Below are 16063 nucleotides of genomic sequence, written 5' to 3'. Positions count from 1 at the left end.
ACATGTCGGATTTAATCGGATCGTAAATAGAATCGCATCATGTAAATTGGGCTTAACTGTAGTTTTCACCAGGGCTGTGGAGTCGGTCCAAAAATCCACCGACTCAGACTCCTCAGTTTAGGATTCCACCGACTCCTCGACTTCGACTCCTCTAATTTGCATATTACAATTTTGTTGATTAAAAGTATGTAACATGAAATTCGTCTCTTAACTGCCAATGCTTAGGAATTTTACAAGACAACTGAAGTGAGAAGGATATGTAGACTACTATATTTATTCCCTTTAGACTAAAACTAGTCCTTGGTAAGAGTACTTGTAAAAGGTACAAACCAGAACAAAGAACATCTATCAGGCCCTAGGCAATGTAAGTGTGGGTACATGTAAGAATGATGTGCAGGTACTCTGCAGGGGAATGAGGAGATTGTAAACAGACAACACCTCTGTATTCAATGTGCACAGCATTCTCAGTGGATTCCCTGCAGCTCTGTGGGGAGTGCATATGTAGAGTATAGTACTACTGTGTAACAAAGTAAACCTGAGACAGATGAAATTAAAGTTTTATACATACCTGGGGCTTCCTCCAGCCGCCTTCAGGATAATCAGTCCCTCGTTTTCCTCCTTCACCACCTGGATCTTCTGCTATGAGTCCAGGTACTTGAGCCAGTCGGGCGTAGTGTGCATGCACACACTCCGCCGCCAGGAGCGTACTACACCTGTGCAGCACTATTGCGCAGGTGCAGAATGTTCCTGGCTGTGGGAGCGGCAGGCGGCCGGACAGCGCTGACTGGCTGAATTACCAGGACTCATAGCACAAGATTCGGGTGGTGGTGGACAGCGATGGACTGATTAGCCTGAAGGGGGCTGGAGGAAGCCCCAGGTATGTATAAAACTTTACTTTTCATCCGTCTCAGTTACCCTTTAATTTGTAGTCACCAAACCAAATTTTAACAACATATCAAATTATTTGATTTCATCAGCAAAGGGAGTGCATACATTTGCATAAATCAGCATCAATGCAGAATTATTTTCATCTCGTCGTTGACCATCTCTATTAGTGACACAGCTACACATCAGGCTTTATTCTTACAGCATAGATGTTGTCTAGTATACATAAGAGATTCCTGTGTACACATCATATATACAGTCACAATCAGATATGTATATCTGACCTTAAAAATACGGGGACTGCTTTATTGAAGCAGCACAAGTAGCTAATTTTGATTGGTTTATTTCATTTTTGTGGACTAAGCACAGCTATTACTGTATATATACATTATTTTTAATGACTATTATCTGAGAAATAGAACATTTTATCATATTTTCTATTTTAATTACAGTTACAAATTCATTAGGAGTCGGAGTCGGTGCATTTCTTCCGACTCCACGACTCCACAGCCCTGGTTTTCACTAGCAGTCATACGGGACAATGGAGAGATAAACAAGTAGTCTAAATAGACATACATAGGGAGGGACCACAACCTGGAGCACTACTTTGCCAAAATGACAAATTTTGTTTAAACACGACCTCCACTCTAAACATCTGAAAAAAAAAAATCTTGATTAATCCGGAGGTATGTTTAAGTTGCCACTTGACAGATACTGTAGCCCCCACCCTTTCTGCCCAAGAGGCGAATAGAGTGGGCCTCAATCTTAAGAGACGGGACTCATAACCTCATAAGTCCATGTTAAAACTTCTCAAATCCCTCTGGATGAAGTCTGCCTCATGCTTGTTGACCCCCATTCATACTTATAAACAATGGGATTCTGTCCTTCTGGCACTAGAAGGGTGGCTAAAAAAACAAACAATATAAATAATAAAAATGAAGGGAGAGATTCTTCTTTGGTGTTTCCGGGACGGGAACCAAGTTAAACTGAGGAGCCAGGGGAGGGTGGGGGCTATTAATAGTCTTTTTACTCTTTCAGGTGGTTTCCACTAATTGGATGGAGCACATGGGACAATGGAGCCCACATCTCCATTGTCCTGTATGACGGCTAGAGAAAAAAAAAAAATACTGAACCTGGTGTGTCCATGGTGCAGGGGCATCTTGTGGATATTCTCCCTCCAATTGTGATGTCCCCCTTGTGTCCCTGTTGTGTCTTCTTTGTCTCCCCCCTCTGTTCCCCTTGTATCTCTTGTCCCCCCCCCCCCCCTCCCCAGCAGCGCAGTGATACAGTGATGTGAAAAACTATTTGCCCCCTTCCTGATTTCTTATTCATTTGCATGTTTGTCACACTTAAATGTTTCTGCTCATCAAAAACCGTTAACTATTAGTCAAAGATAACATAATTGAACACAAAATGCTGTTTTAAATGATGGTTTTTATTATTTAGTGAGAAAAAACCTCAAAACCTATATGGCCCTGTGTGAAAAAGAAATTGCCCCCTGAACCTAATAACTGTTTGGGCCACCCTTAGCAGCAATAACTGCAATCAAGCATTTGCGATAACTTGCAACGAGTCTTTTACAGTGCTCTGGAGAAATTTTGGCCCACTCATCTTTGCAGAATTGTGGTAATTCAGCTTTATTTGAGGGATTTCTAGCATGAACCACCTTTTTAAGGTCATGCCGCAACATCTCAATAGGATTCAGGTCAGGACTTTGACTAGGCCACTCTAAAGTCTTCATTTTGTTTTTCTTCAGCCATTCAGAGGTGGATTTGCTGGTGTGTTTTGGGTCATTGTCCTGCTGTAGCACCAAAGATCACTTCAGCTTGAGTTGACGAACAGATGGCCGGACATTCTCCTTCAGGATTTTTTGATAGACAGTAGAATTCATGGTTCCATCTATCACAGCAAGCCTTCCAGGTCCTGAAGCATCAAAACATCCCCAGACCATCACACTACCACCACCATATTTTACTGTTGGTATGATGTTCTTTTGCTGAAATGCTGTGCTACTTCTATGCCAGATGTAACGGGACACGCACCTTCCAAAAAGTTCAACTTTTGTCTCGTCGGTCCACAAGGTATTTTCCCAAAAGTCATTGAGATTTTTTTTTAGCAAAATTGAGACAAGCCTTAATGTTCTTTTTGCTTAGAAGTGGTTTGTGCCTTGGATATCTGCCATGCAGGCCGTTTTTTGCCCAGTCTCTTTCTTATGGTGGAGTCGTGAGGCACGTTCAGCCTGCAGTTCTTTAGATGTTGTCCTGGGGTCTTTTGTGGCCTCTCGGATGAGTTTTCTCTGCGCTCTTGGGGTAATTTTGGTCGGCCGGCCACTCCTGGGAAGGTTCATCACTGTTCCATGTTTTTGCCATTTGTGGATAATGGCTCTCACTGTGGTTTGCTGGAGTCCCAAAGCTTTAGAAATGGCTTTATAACCTTTACCAGACTGATAGCTCTCAATTACTTTTGTTCTCATTTGTTCCTGAATTTCTTTGGATCTTGGCATGATGTCTAGCTTTTGGTCTACTTCTCTGTGTCAGATAGCTCCTACTTAAGTGATTTCTTAATTGAAACAGGTGTGGCAGTAATCAGGCCTGGGGGTGACTACAGAAATTTAACTCAGGTGTGATAAACCCCAGTTAAGTTATTTTTTAACAAGGGGGGCAATCACTTTTTCACATAGGGCCATGTAGATTGAGTTTTTTTTCCTCACTAAATAATAAAAACCATCATTTAAAACTGCCTATTGTGTTTAATTATGTTTGACTAATAGTTAACGGTTTTTGATGAGCAGAAACATTTAAGTGTGACAAACATGCAAAAGAATAAGAAATCAGGAAGGGGGCAAATAGTTTTTCACATCACTGTATAATTTTCAGGGAAGCAGCAGCGTGTCTCATCTGCTCCGGGCGCCTCCACGCAATGAACGGCCTCTACTCTCCCTCACAGTGTGGAGGTGCCCAGAGCAGGCGAGACACACGCTGCTCCTTCCCTGCACACTAGAAGAGCACAGGACAGAGAGTCCCTGATAACGTAATCGTGATAGTTATTGGTAAGTCAGGGACTACCTGAATTTGGGTCATTAGGCTCAGATGATTTTTTCTTCACACTTTTGGGAGAGAAAAAGTGCGTCTTATGTCCGAAGAATATGGTAAAAAAGCTCATTTATGGATAGTATCACACTATTAAAGCTTACGTAAGATGCACAATAACATTGATGTCAAGTGTCCCTATCATAGTGAGCCTTTCGCTGTTGTAGTACAGTGCCAGGGATCATGGCCAGAAGTGAACCAGCAATGGAACTTACATTTCTCACAGCTATCAATCACTACACAACTCATGAACAGTTATGTTTAGGAGAAGGAGATTTCCCAAATGGAAAAATGCCAAAATATTTTGGCATTCCAGTTATGAGCTGCCTCTAGAGGCCCAATAGCCAAATATGGAAATGGGCCCTCATGTTTACTGTTGCTCCATGTCCCTGCACTAAGGCTGCTTACACAATAAGACGTTACAGGCGCGCGTTAGTGCAGCCTGTAACGCTCCCCAACGCACAGCAATGTAACACAAGTGGGCTGTTCACACAGCCCACGTTGCGTTACATGTAACACTGCACGTTCTTAAGAGAGTGCAGCATGCTACGGCGTTAGAGCGGCTTAAGCCGCGTTAGACTGTCTGCACATGCGCAGACATGTTGGGGAGAAGCGGAGAGCGGCCAGGCACATGGCTAATTAATATTCACTGCACGTTGTGACGTGCAGGGTTTACTTCCGGGAGCGGCTGCTCTGTGCAGTGATTGGCCGGCGGGACCACGTGATGCCGCATGCGCACAAGAGTACGCATTACGGCATCACGGACGCCAGAGTGAGCTGCACAACGCGGCTCACTCTGACGTCCACAACGAAGAGCACCAGACGTCGCGTTAGGTGGCACGTTATGCGACCTTAACGTGCCACCTAACGCAACGTCTTAGTGTGCAAGTAGCCTATAGACAGGTCTCACCCTATTTCTTAATCAACATGTTCACTGCAAAGCATTTGGTGGATTTACCAGATGGGACACTCTCACTGACATTAAAGGACACCTAAAGTGAGGGTGGCATAGAGACCGTCTTATTTATTTCATTTTAAACAAATCAGTTGCCTGGCAATACTGCTGATGTCTTTGGCTGTAGTACTGAACCACACCCCTCAAAGAAGCATGATGCTAATCCAGTCAGACGTCAGTCAGTGCATCTGATCTGCATGCTTCTTCAGGGTCTATGGCTAAAAGTATTGGAGGCAGATAACAGTAAAGCCAAGCAACTTGCATTGTTTAAAAGGAAATAAAATGTCAGCTTCCATATTCCTCTCACTTTAAGCATGATAGATGCAAAATTCTCTCTAAGGCCTGGAACCCACTAGCGTACGTTACTATGCCATTTCTAGGCGCTTGTGATTTGAAATGCTCTTGCTAATGTAATGCTATGGATGTGATCCCACTTGAGCAATGTGATTTTCTAAAAATCCCACATAGCATTGTATTAGCAAGAGCTTTTCAAATCACGAACACTAAAAAAGCTCTTGCAGCGTGAACCAGGCTTAACTTGGGTGATCGTACGGCATATTTCTTAGCGTTTATGTTATTTATGTTAGAATTATAAACAAAGACTCCACAAGATCCGCACCGCCACATTTCCATCTTTATTGTTCCATAAAAAACAGGTTAAAAACTGTGTGGGTAAGTTTAAGGTGACGCACAGGCGTTTCGGGCTGGATCAGTCCTTTCTCAAACCATCACGAACCCATGTGGGTTCGTGATGGTTTGACTGATCCAGCCCGAAATGCCTGTGCGTCACCTTAAACTTACCCAAATATATATATATATATATATATATATATATATATATATATATATATATATATATATATATATATATATATATATATATATATATATATATATATATATATATATATATATATATATATATATATATATATATATATATATATATATATATATATATATATATATATATATATTTGTATGTGTAGTACAGCTAAGAAATAAAACATTAGGAGCAGAGACAGAAGTCTAATATTGTTTCCAGTACAGGAAGAGTTAAGAAACTCCAGTTATCTATGCAAAAGAGCCATTGAGCTCTAAGACTTTCAAAGTCACAGAGAGCTCAGTCTTCTGAAGCTTGTTATCTCAACTGTCAGTCACTCGATTTTCTTTTTCTCTGCCAAAGGACAGGTCAAAAGTTCGCCGGGCTGCTCTGTAAAATCATTTAGAATGCTGAGTAGTGTATAAACTGCAAATACTACAGAATGATGCAATGTTATAAAAAAAACACTATATAACTGAAAATAAAAATATGAGAATATTTTCTTTGCTTCTAATGTTCTAGTAATTGTGTACTACACAACTAATTCATTATATCATAATTTTATTTCGCTTCAGTGTCTCTTTAACCTCCTTAGCGGTAACACACGGGATAGCTGCCGCGGAGGATCACATGGCCCCAGGACGATTTTTTTTTTTTTTTTTTTAAATGTTGCTATACGCTTTGGCTAGCTGTTCACCAGAATGCTCAAAGTTGCTCCGGTCCCCCGCAATAACTTCCGGTATACGTACCACCCAGGGTTCCTACGCCGGGGCGCAGCCGCCCAATCGGCTCCAGGCTTCGCGATGACGGCGATCGGGATTGCGGATGACGTCATCTCCGATCGTCGCCATAGCAACGCCGGAAGCCGATCGGGAAACTGCGCTTTTCGTGGGATCGTGGCGAGGTACGTATAGCCGGCGGCGATCGGCGGGCATGGGGGGGACCGAAGCAACTTTGGACATACGCTTAGCTAGCGAAATGCTAGCCAAAGCGTTAAAAAAAACCTTTTCCCATAATTTAGCAGGTGGTGCGATGCCCTAACAATAATAATATCCAGCAGTTACCTTTAGCGGAGAGTCCTGGAACAAAGACTTCCTGTCACATGCTGCATGAGCTTTCTTGGCACTCCGTGATGAGAAATATTTAAGGACTGCGTAATAACCAGGCTCAGCAACACCAGCATTGGGCAAAAGCTTCAGAGAGTACAGAGGTCCAAACTGAGAGAACACCTTCAGCAATGAGAACTGAAGAGAAGAAATTGTGGAGTCACAAGTCAGAACAATAATAACTAACAAGCAATACATAATGCACATCTAAAGCATGCCTCATACAGCCAGAATAACCCCTCAAGGGGAACCTGTTAGACCCGCGGGAATCGGCCACAGCCTGAACTATCAAAGCTGGAAACTGCTATGTGTTTATCCTCAGCAGTGGCAGAGCTGGGTCATTCACAAGGCCTGATGGGTATCCATGCCTAGGGCCTGATGGGTACCCAGTGGCCACTCTGATACCTTCTCTGACCACCATTACTCATCTTACCTTATCAAAGGCCAGGTGGCCCACAGAAGGAGCTAAATTTAGTGTCTTCCCTAGGGCCCCATTTCATGTTAACCCTTCCTTGAGTGATGGAGCTAGAATGAGCCTTTCTTCACTGCAAAAGCGATTTTCCCTGCATTACCGTGTGATTTTTATATTTGATAGTGTGAATGCGGTTTTTGTTTCACTAGGAAAAAAATTTAATAAAACAATGGAAACAAAGAAAACTGCAAAAGCACCACATTTAGCATGATTTTTTTTTGTGTGCTCCTATTGAGTTAAGCCAAATGTAATAGTTGGATAAAAACAGCGGGGACAATATTTGCATTTGGAGAAAAATGTAATCACATAGCAACGACGAACCATAATTTCTATTATTGCGTCGACAGCACAATCGGCCAAATACATGCATATCGGAAATCAAATCAGAAAGGATGCAACGCTCCGTCACCCCCCCCCCCCCCCCTTTTCCCCCACATGGCGCTGCTCAAATACCTTTCATTTGTGCTCAGGCTTTGTTTGAAAGTGTAGCTTTGGGGTGTGTAGCACAGTCATGGGAACACAAGGGGGCAGCACATTACACTGCAATTTAAGTGCATGGTGTCAACAAGTTTATATCAAAACAGCTCCTGAAGGCCCTTCAGAACATGGTTGTGAATGGTTAGGAGTCTGGGGAGAGATCTGAAAAGATCCCCAAACAATTGGAAATCAATAATTACAGGATCACAGACAAGTGAATTCCAATTTTCCCAGGCGAGGTCATCCCAAAATGGCTCAACCTGAGAAAACACAAAATCTCCAATAGCGCCAGAATTTCATTACAAGAAATAGAAGCAGCTCTTGCCACTACTGATGTCAAAGATCTTGAATCAACCAGCAGGAAACATTTGCTGTGCCGAAGAAAACATTAAAAGTAACAGAGTACCTGGGATGCTCCGGGGGTAGGCCTGAACAATTTTAGGTAAAGATTGAATTGCACGATTTCTGTCAGAAATTGCGATTTCGATTTGATTCACGATTTTTTATACACAATGGATTAGCACGTTGATGGTGAGTACGAGTAGCCCCAGTTTCGGTGCCCTCAGTACAGTTTAGCCAGCTTTAGCTGCCCCAGTAATGGTAGCTAGCTATAGGTGACCCAGTATAGGTAGGCCAGCTATAAGTGCACCACGTTAGTCAGTATAGGTGCTGCAGAGATAGATAGATAGTCTCCTCCTCACCGCTGCCGGTACCTTCTCTGGCTCCCGGGTCCTCTCAAGAAAGTCCCGATCCGCCTCGCCGCATTGCCGTGCTGTCCCCCAGCACAACACACTTCTCCTCCAGCACAACCACCCCGTATATGACACACCTGTCCCCCTGCATGATTGCCCCAGCACATGACACACCTGTCTCCCAGCACAAGTCCCCATCAGCACGAACACCCCCCAACACATGACACACCTGTTCCCATACACGACTCTTCCCCCCCCCCCCCACCATATGGCACACCTGTTCCACAGCACAACACACTTTCCCCCAGCACGATCCCCCCCCTTTTCCCTCGCACGTGGCACAACTGACCCCCAGCATGATTCCCCCCAGCACATGACACACCTGTACCCCAGCACAACTCCCCCACCCCCCAAAACATGACACCTGTCCCCATACACGACTTCCCCCGCACATAGCACAACTGACCCCCAGCATGATTCCCCCCAGCACATGACACACCTGTACCCCAGCACAAGTCCCCATCAGCACGAACACCCCCACCAACACATGACACACCTGTTCCCATACACGACTCTTCCCCCCCACCATGTGGCACACCTGTTCCACAGCACAACACACTTTCCCCCAGCACGACCACCCCCCTCTTCCCTCGCACATGGCACAACTGACCCCCAGCATGATTCCCCCCAGCACAACTCCCCCACCCCCCAAAACATGACACCTGTCCCCATACACGACTCTTCCCCCCATGTGACACACCTGTCCCCCAGCATGATTCCCCCCCCCCCCCCAAGCACATGACACACCTGTCTCCCAGCATGACTCTTCCAAGGCCCCCCCACCCCGCTCACATGACACACCTGTCCCCTGTACTGACCTCCTCTTTCAGCACAGGACCCCCAGCAGTTGGTGCGTGATTGGCAGACTCTGCTACCCTGGAGGAGCGTGTGACTCCTTTGGCCCCCAGGGTGATTAGCAGCTCGGTTGGGAGTGAAGAAGATGACGGCGCTCTGCACATTTCTTCTTGCGGAATGCTCTCTCTCCTCCCAGCGCTTTGAGTATGCACGGAGAGCTGCAAAGGATCCTCGGCGGCATCACGTGATCAGCGCATCACATGACCAGCGGCGCAGCATCAAGTGGCCAGGAGCGCTGCTCTCCTCTCTCAGGCCTGGATCTTCTCCCATCTGCTTGAGCGCGGCAATGCGGCGCCACGGATTTTCTGGCGAACGGGGCTGTGAGAGGGAGCAGAGAAGATATCAGCGGCAGCGCGGAAAACTGCCCAGCTTGACGATCCCAAGATCGTCTTAGGCCCAGTGCACACCAAAACCGCTAGCAGATCGTCAAAACGCTAGCGGTTTTGGGAGCAGATTTCAGAGCGATTCTAGGCATGTTTAGAGACGTTTTCTAAACATGCCTAGCGTTTTTGGGAACGTTTTTGTGTAGCAGATTACAAATATTGTTACAGTAAAGCTGTTACTGAACAGCAACTGTAACAAAACCGCCTGGAAAACCGCTCTGATGTTGCGTTTTCCACAGCGGTTTGCGTTTTTCCTATACATTACATTGAGGCAGAAACGCTTCTGAAAACCACAAACGTGCAGCAGGAGGCACGTTTGCGGTTTGGAAAAAACCTCAAACCGCTGGTGTGCGCCATCCCATTGAAATACATTAGCCAAGCGGTTTCACTGGCGGACGCGGCTGGCAGATCGCTGCTAAAACCGCTCAGTGTGCACTGGGCCTTACTGCTGATCACAATTTCGGTTTAAAAACTGAAAATCGTTCAGCCCTATCCGGGGGTAAAAAAATATGTCAAACACGTTTGTAAACTATGAGTGCTTGTAAACCCATTCTCTTCTCTGTCCCAGCTGCAGATTATGCCGCTGTGATGTCCAATGTCCCCAGCTGCAGCAATTCATGGGAGTCATAGTCCATTAAAGGGATTACATGTCCCAGCCGGGTAGTGCTCAGATCACACATTGACAGGAGTTAGGTTTTAATTTACCCCTCCCTAAGGCCCTGTTCACACTCAGGTTTGCCAAATCACAATCACCTAGTGATTGCGACTTTGCATTGTGCCACTTCACGGTAATTGCATTTAGCAATTCTCATTCCCATTTGCTAGACGATTGCAATTTTGCGCTGTGCTATTCCATGAATTTTTTTGGACGATTGCATTTAGCGGTTCTTATTCCAGTGAATGAGAACTGCAATGCAATTGCCAAGAAAATGCTGCATGGAGCACATTTGCAATTGGCGATAATCGCGCTGCAATCACTGCAGTAATTGTAATCCCATATGATTACTTGTGCATCACTTGGCTGATCGCAGGCGAGCAGCAAAGTGCGAATCACGTTTGCAAAGCGCCCAAATGTGAATGGGGCGTTACCCTAGCTAACACTGCATCTCCGACCAACCTGGACAAAGGGCATGATTCACACTGCTTTTTCACCAGTTTTCCTCTGTTTTTACCTTATCTATGTTACTTTTTAAGCTCCCAAAGAGCAAAAATATAATATAATTAAGGTAAGAAATAAGTCATATTGAAATCGAGTTAATCAGGAACAACTTACTTTGAGGGCTGGTGCAAACCGAGCGGGCATTCTCGCCTTTTTGCAGCCGCTTGCGGCTGCGGATACGCTAGGGTAATGTATTTCAATGGGGTGGGTCACACCAGAGCGGGAGGTGTTTTGCTGAAACACATACTCCCGAGGTGAGGCATTTTTTGGATTGCGGAGGCGTTTCTGCCTCCAATGTAAGGTATAGGAAAAACGCAAACCGCTCTGAAAAACGCCAGTTCCGAGCGGTTTGCCAGGCGTTTTTGTTACAGAAGCTGTTCAGTAACAGCTTTACTGTAACAATATATGAAATCTACTACACAAAAAAAAAACGCAAAACGCTAGGTGAAATGCTTCATAAAAATAAGAAAAAGCGTTTCAAAAACCGCTAGCGTTTTGCGGATCTGCTAGCGGTTTTTGGTGTGCACCAGGCCTGAGTGATTATTTTGCTTGTAAATGTGCTGAAAGGCTATTTTTATCAAATAGGTGATAAGTCATGTTTGAGAAGTTTTGTGAATAGAGCCCAATGTGATGACAACCGCGTGGTTTAGGCTAGGTGCACACTTAGAAAAACGGTAGCGTTGCGGAAAACGCTGCGTTTTTGCCACTAATGGAAGTCTATGGGCTGCAGGAAAAAACGCATAGGCGTTTTCAATGCATGAGTTTTCAAAAATTCTGGATTTTGTTGAATAATCTGAAAAAACGTATCAAAAACGCACATAATGAAAGTCAGTGTTTTTGTAAAAAAAAATAGTTTTCTGATGCATTTCCGCTTCCGGTTGTCTTCCTGGTGATTTGCATAAAACAACAAAAAAAATGCATGAAAAACACATATGCGTTTAGTATATGCGAACCGCAAACGCATTAAAACACACGCAAAATGCTTGAAAAACGTGTGTTTCTCCCCAGACTCATAAGCATTCACAACGCACACAACAAAATTAATCATGGCATGAAACGCAGCCTTTCATGTTACGTTATGTGTGCACCTACACTCACTGAGGGTCTCCTTTTCATTGAGTGTAAATATCTTGCCTGCTTTAACCTCTACCCACTCCATTGCATGGTGCTGAGCAAAGTTCTTTAAATGTTCAAGTCCATTCAAACTATGTCCAAAGTCAAAACAGAGTTTTGGCTGGGCTAGGTTCTAAAACTTAAAGAGGAACTGTAACGCCAAAACGGCCCCTGGGGGGTACTCACCTCGGGTGGGGGAAGCCTCAGGATCCTAATGAGGCTTCCCACGCCGTTCTGCGTCCCTCGGGGGTCTCGCTGTAGCCCTCCGTGCAGTCCGGGCAGCGGTGACGTCATTATTTACCTTCCTGGCTCCTGCGCAGGCGCTCTGATGACTCTCGGCGCCGAAGTAGGCGGAAATACCCGATCGCCGTCGGGTCTGCTCTACTGCGCAGGCGCAAGTTTCCGGCGCCTGCGCAGTAGAGCGGACCCGACGGAGATCGGGTATTTCCGTCTATTTCTGTGCCGAAAGTCGCCACAGCGCCCCCGCTGGAGCCAGCAAAGGTAAATATTGAACTGACAGTCGGCACAGTCGCCGGCTGTTCGGAGGGCTGCGGCGAGACCCCCGTGGGACAGAGGACGGCGTGGGAAGCCTCATTAGGATCCGGAGGCTTCCCCCACCCGAGGTGAGTACCCCCCAGGGGAGGTTTTTGTTGTTACAGAGTCTCTTTAAAGACACTGGAGCAACAAAAATAAATTATGGATATAATGAATTGGTTGTGCAGTACGGATAATTACTAGAACATTAGTAACAAAGAAAATGTTCTCATATCTCGCATTGCTTCATTCTCTAATATTTTCAGTTTACACACTACTCAGCATTCTAAATGATTTACAGAGCAGGCTGGGAACTTTTGAACCCTACTCTGCAGAGAAAAAGAAAATACAATGACTGACAGTTGAGATAAGCTTCAGAAGACAGAACTCTCTGCGACTTTGAAAGTCATGGAGCTCAATGACTCTTTTGCATAGATAACAACTGGAGTTTCTCAACTCTTCCTGTACTGAAAACAATATTAGGCTTATGTCTCTGCTCCTAATGTTCTATTTCTTAGCTGTACTACACATACAAATTATATCATAATTTTTATTCTGCTTCAGTGTCTCTTTAAAGAGAACCTGAGGTGGGGTTCTGACAATGCTATCCGCATACAGAGGCTGGGTCTGCCTATACTGCCCAGCCTCTGTGGCTATCCAGATCCCCCCTAAGCCCCCCCTGTGCTCTGCTATCCCCCATGAATCACAGCCGCGCTGTGCGGGCTGTGTTTACCTCTGTAATGTCAGTCTGCTGCTCCCGCCGCCTCCTGCATAGTCCCCACCCGCGTCCCTTCCCTCCCCACTGATTGGAGGGCTTCCTCCAGTCCCATAAGCATGGATGCGTCCCTCGCCATCTTCCCGCGTGCCCCTGTTAAGCAGCAATCAGCTGTGGTATCCGGCTCAGACTGACTCAGTGACTTCAGCCGGGGTCTTCTGACGTCACTAAGCCAAATACTGGAGCTGATTGCAGCTTAACGGAGACACGCGGGAGGATGGCGAAGTACGCATCCATGCTTATGAGGCTGGAGGAAGCACCCGATAAGTAAAAAAAAAAAAAAAAAAGGTACTTTTCTGTTAGCCGGGTGCAAACGCTAGGTGGCATTAATTACTATTCCCCCTCCAGGCCACCATGGATAGTAGGGAAAGATGCACGCTGGCAGCTGGAGTTACATCTTTCCCTACTATCCATGGCGGCCTGTAGGGGGGGGGGGAATTGTAATTAACGCTACCTCAGCAATCGCTATCTTTTCCTACTATCCATAGCGGCCTGGAGGGGGAATAGTAATTAGCGCCACCTCAGAGATGGCTATCTTTCCCTACTATCCAGGGCGGCCTGGAGGGGGAATAGTAATTAGCGCTACCTCAGAGATGGCTATCTTTCCCTACTATCCATGGCGGCCTGGAGGGGGAATAGCAATTAGCGCCACCTCAGAGATGGCTATCTTTCCCTACTATCCAGGGCGGCCTGGAGGGGGAATAGTAATTAGCGCCACCTCAGAGATGGCTATCTTTCCCTACTATCCAGGGCGGCCTGGAGGGGGAATAGTAATTAGCGCCACCTCAGAGATGGCTATCTTTCCCTACTATCCATAGCGGCCTGGAGGGGGAATAGTAATTAGCGCCACCTAAGAGATGGCTATCTTTCCCTACTATCCATGGCGGCCTGGAGGGGGAATAGTAATTAGCGCCACCTCAGAGATGGCTATCTTTCCCTACTATCCAGGGCAGCCTGGAGGGGGAATAGTAATTAGCGCCACCTCAGAGATGGCTATCTTTCCCTACTATCCATGGCGGCCTGGAGGGGGAATAGTAATTAGCGCCACCTCAGAGATGGCTATCTTTCCCTACTATCCAGGGCAGCCTGGAGGGGGAATAGTAATTAGCGCCACCTCAGAGATGGCTATCTTTCCCTACTATCCAGGGCGGCCTGGAGGGGGAATAGTAATTAGCGCCACCTCAGAGATGGCTATCTTTCCCTACTATCCATAGCGGCCTGGAGGGGGAATAGTAATTAGCGCCACCTAAGAGATGGCTATCTTTCCCTACTATCCATGGCGGCCTGGAGGGGGAATAGTAATTAGCGCCACCTCAGAGATGGCTATCTTTCCCTACTATCCATGGCGGCCTGGAGGGGGAATAGTAATTAGCGCCACCTCAGAGATGGCTATCTTTCCCTACTATCCATGGCGGCCTGGAGGGGGAATAGTAATTAGCGCCACCTCAGAGATGGCTATCTTTCCCTACTATCCATGGCGGCCTGGAGGGGGAATAGTAATTAGCGCCACCTCAGAGATGGCTATCTTTCCCTACTATCCATGGCGGCCTGGAGGGGGAATAGTAATTAGCGCCACCTCAGAGATGGCTATCTTTCCCTACTATCCATGGCGGCCTGGAGGGGGAATAGTAATTAGCGCCACCTAGCGGTTGCGCCCGGCTAACGGAAATGTACCTCAAAAAATATTTTTTACATTTATTCCAAGAAAGCATTGTTGTGAGCCTTCATGTGGACCTTCTAAAACACACTGGTTTCGTAGATACATGGCAAAGTTGACTTCTAGCAAAGGTACAATAACACCTTCACTCAGGTGTTACAAGAACAGCAGCATTCCCTTTCCTAATCCACAAACTAATTGATATCAAAAGCAGCTTCAGTCACTTTGATCACACCTGCTAGAGATTAATCAATCCACAGCACACTGACCAGACTATTATACCTTACTTTATGTATAGGTGCACCACCACCACTCCCACATAGCAACAGATCTTTTTGAACTCCTATGATACAGAACAGTTGGGTGAGAAGCATTTTACACGGCACTCCATGAGCACCATTGAGAGAGACAGTACCTCCCAAGTTAAGTTATGTCTTACAAAACTCCCCCCCCCCCCGTATCGCGCAACCCTGCTGTACGCACATAAGTGCGCTCTATAACACCTGCGCGCCCCCAGCCAGGCAGTGCTGCACTTAGGTGAGCTCACCTTCAGCCTGGCAGTACCGTACTACACACATGAGCGCGCCCCCAGCAGCCAGAGTGCTGCTCGCACATGAACGCGCCCCCAGCAAGACAGTGCTGCTCGTACAGTATCTGGTGGGGGGAGACGGGAGCTTTGCTCACTGTTCTGCTGACTCACGTATATCTCTCCCTCCGAGAGCTGAGCCGTGATGTTCCATACAAACACGATCTTATTACTTTCAATGGGAATGGTGAAGCTCAAAACCTCCGGCTCCATTTGCTAGTATCGTAGAGGGCGCCTGTAACAGGCTCCGCCCACTTTCATAATCAGCCAATGGCGGAGCGCTGTCTTTGTCGCACGCTAGTACGTGGAAAAGGGCAGCCGTGTTTCTGGTGGGCACTGGGCAGTTGATAAAAGAAGCAAAGGTACCCATATATCTAGGGATAATTGGCAGATTTGACCAAGAGACAAATCTCTCTAATTGAATCTAATTAGAGAGAGATCT

At 46.1% G+C, this 16063-nt stretch overlaps 1 protein-coding gene across 2 annotated transcripts in view; it reads right to left on the bottom strand.

Annotated features, from left to right (window-relative positions):
- RDM1 (RAD52 motif containing 1) overlaps positions 1-15857 on the bottom strand; it is a 43128-nt gene extending 27271 nt beyond the window's left edge. For both annotated transcript variants that reach the window (XM_068262248.1, XM_068262249.1), the window contains exons 1-2: positions 15736-15857; positions 6817-6996 (exon numbers count right to left, since the gene is read on the bottom strand). In XM_068262248.1, the coding sequence (XP_068118349.1) occupies positions 6817-6996; positions 15736-15834 (279 nt within the window). In that variant the 5' untranslated portion in view covers positions 15835-15857. The remainder of the gene's footprint in view (positions 1-6816; positions 6997-15735) is intronic.
- Between the last annotated feature and the right edge of the window lie 206 nt (positions 15858-16063).

The sequence above is a fragment of the Hyperolius riggenbachi genome, chromosome 12 (assembly GCF_040937935.1).
Source record: "Hyperolius riggenbachi isolate aHypRig1 chromosome 12, aHypRig1.pri, whole genome shotgun sequence".
Classification (NCBI taxonomy): Eukaryota; Metazoa; Chordata; class Amphibia; order Anura; family Hyperoliidae; genus Hyperolius; species Hyperolius riggenbachi.
Note: the sequence above shows the minus strand (reverse complement) of the source record. Positions and strands in the feature narration are given on the sequence as shown.